This window comes from Opisthorchis viverrini, assembly GCF_000715545.1.
Source record: "Opisthorchis viverrini unplaced genomic scaffold opera_v5_135, whole genome shotgun sequence".
NCBI lineage: Eukaryota > Metazoa > Platyhelminthes > Trematoda > Opisthorchiida > Opisthorchiidae > Opisthorchis > Opisthorchis viverrini.
In genome coordinates this window covers 156,214-159,312 of record NW_008751792.1, presented here as the reverse complement: position 1 = coordinate 159,312, position 3,099 = coordinate 156,214, and the positions used below count along the sequence as shown (strand labels likewise).

The following is a 3,099-nucleotide window of genomic DNA, read 5'->3' as shown; positions in this document are numbered from 1 at the left end:
CTGTTGAGTACTGTTACGGCTATCTGCTTTCTGAGTTTGAGTCACGCGTGCCAATCCAGGAAAACGACCAAGAAATCCGAATTCTGGAATCACGGTACTATTGCAAACACAATAATATACATATTCAACAAACCTCAACGGATTCTCCTCTGCAGATACCGTAGGGTTACAAAAATAAGGCGGTACAATTACCAGCCTGAGGATAAAGCGCAGATCACTACGCCTCAAAATCGATATCGTCACAACCAAACAGATATCGACGGCGAGCAACCGCAAAATCACAATGTCCGACCAAAGTCCGTAAGAGTTATAAAAATAGTTCAGTAAAACAAGAAGGTTTCAGTTCATCTGGTCAAGGGGAATAAATATGGGGATTGGCTGTCACTTGGGGTTGGAAACGGGAGCACACTGTTGGCAAGCTGTCTTCTACACCGCCACCCAAAATCCCAGTGGATTTTCCTCCATCAAGCTATGGTCATTCCTGGCTCAAATATTTTACTTACCCCAAGTTCCGAGTGGACTTACAGCAGTACGCCAAACGGAACTTGCTCACGCGCCAACTCCCAGTGGTCTCTCTGTATGCGATGAGTTCGAAAACCCATCTCCCACCTGCGGAGAGTTGAGCGCGCGGTTCCCATCTCTTTCCACCACCCCTACTCACAACACTCTATCAAACCGATCTTACGCACATCCCTCCTAAGCCTACCATCTCGTGTGCGTACAACTACGGTCCTAACTAAACCGTCACCCGACGTTTCACATTCATCAACCACGCCTACGGGCCACTGTTCCCGAGAGAACGCACCTGATTGCACCAGGACTACATCCCCTTTCCTGAAGTTCCTCTGAGGTTTCTGCCACTTAGTTCGCTCTTGAAGCAGAGGTACGTACTCCTTCACCCAGCGCTTCCAAAATACTTGAGTCAAGTAGTTCACCTGCTGCCAACCTCTCGTATACCTCTCTGTTATACTTTCCGGCACAACTCCATGTACCCTATTATTGAGAATGAGCAAGTCATTCGGCGTCAGTGCCGGCTTGTCGAAATAGTTGGTTTGATTGGGCACAATAGGGCGTCCATTCATTACCCGTTCTGCTTCCGTAAGAAACGTTACTAGTTCTTCGTCGTTCACACTCTGCTCATTTACTGTCGACCTTAGTATCCGCCTTACGGAACGTATGAGACGTTCCCATACTCCGCCTCTATGGCTGCTCAACGGTGGAGTGAACTGCCACTCGACGTTATACCGCATTAGTTCAGCGCTGATGCGGGAATGTGAAAGTCGATCTATGGCTCGTTTCAATTCCATCTCCGCCCCGACGAAATTAGAACCGTTATCACTGATAATCTTTTCTGGGGCTCCCCTTCGTGCTATAAAACGCATCAGCGCCTTAATGAAGGAGTCAGAAGATAACGAATGGGCCATTTCAAGGTGCACTGCCCTCATCTGTAAGCAGGTAAACAAACAGCCATACCTTTTTTCAGTCTTTCTTCCATTCTTTACTGTCAGTGGTCCAAAATAGTCACACCCAACTATCTTGAAGGGATGCCAGCCTGGCTGGATCCTGTCGACCGGCAGTGGCGCCATAGCTTGTCGTGAAGCCGTTGTAAGGTTCCTTCGACACGTCCAGCAACTATGGAGCACCCGCTTAGTCATCGATACTCCCTGAACGACCCAATATCTTTGGCGCAGTTCGGCTAACGTATGTGATAGTCCACAATGCCCATTCAGCACGTGAGCGTTCCAAACTATCAACCTGGTGACGTTATGCTTCGAGGGCAGTATGTTTGGCACCACGCGGCCACAAAAGGTTATCCAACCTACCTCCTACACACAGCAAACCATCTATCAATATCGGGCATAAGCGTATTAGTTTGTGGTTGCGTACACTTCGTTCGTCAACCTTACCTGCGCGTTCTAATTCCAGCGTGATTCCTGGGTATACCGTCTTCTGAAACATACAAATAATATCACGCCCAGCTTGCCTCATTTCTGTGAGTTTCAATCCGCCAGTGTTCAGTGAGGATTCAGTTGAGGCGTTTTCAATCATTCTCGGGTATGCCTTAAACCTTGTCAACCATACCACAGGTCGTGGAAGTTTAGATCGATCGGAACACCCTTACATTAGAAGATGCAACCCAGTTGGTTCCGAAGCAGCGGTCACGTTAACCGCAGTGTGCTTCCGCTTTAATTCTATTCCTTCTGGTATGAACTTTGGTTCGTACTGTAGCCACTGGGCCTCAGACGCTTCCAGAAAGGCCGGTCTCTTGAACCAATAGAGAAGAGCACTCAGAGAACTTACCCCTCTAGAGGCTAAATCTGTCGGATTTTCACTCACCACGTGATGCCAATCACCGGGTTACGACAACTGATAAATCCTAGAGATTTTGTTTGCCATGAAGATACTATAGCGGGTGACAGTGTTCCGCATATACTGAAGCACTATAATTGAATCCGTCCAGTAAGTTGTTCTTGTGAACGCAAATCCTGTTTCTTTCCTCAGTTCTTCCGCCACCCTTGCGGCTTCGGGAACCTTTACTTGCATGAACATTTTTGAAATATCTGCAGCCACAGCAAGGTGCTCGCTCAGGAAGCGCGACAGAACTCCCAACAAATTCGCAGTAGTGTCGGGACCTAGATACAATCTGTCGTTCAGGGATACACCATCAAACTTGACCGCGCAATCTAAGACGACTCGCAGCTTTTCTGGTTTCTTCGGGTTCAAGACGGGGTGATGAGGTAAATACCACTTCCTTTTGTACCCTGATTTAGATTGATGAGTTGGTACAGGTTCGAGGTAGCCCTTAATGATGCTATCGTTCATGCGGTTTCTGTATCGTGCTAACAAAGTCAGATCCTTTGCAAAACGCCTTCTTATATATTGCAATCGAGAATGGGCTAGACGATAATCGTCAGGAAGTCTTTCGGCCGTTCTCCATGGCCATGGTACTTCGTAATGACCATCCTTGAACACTGAAGACTTTTCAACGATTCGAAGCGCTTCTTTGTTTTCGACACTTTGGCATACTCCCGGAGTCTCTAAATCATTGAAATCAGCCTCATACAGTACTTTTAGATGAGCAGTGATGTCATCATCTTT

General features: G+C 47.3%; 1 protein-coding gene across 1 annotated transcript in view; it reads left to right on the top strand.

The window, feature by feature from the left end:
* Positions 1–1,176: 1,176 nt before the first annotated feature.
* T265_06518 (hypothetical protein) overlaps positions 1,177–3,099 on the top strand; it is a gene marked incomplete at both ends in the record, with an annotated part of 32,668 nt that continues 30,745 nt past the window's right edge. The window contains one exon of the mRNA XM_009171801.1: positions 1,177–1,455. Coding sequence (XP_009170065.1) covers positions 1,177–1,455 — 279 coding nt within the window. The remainder of the gene's footprint in view (positions 1,456–3,099) is intronic.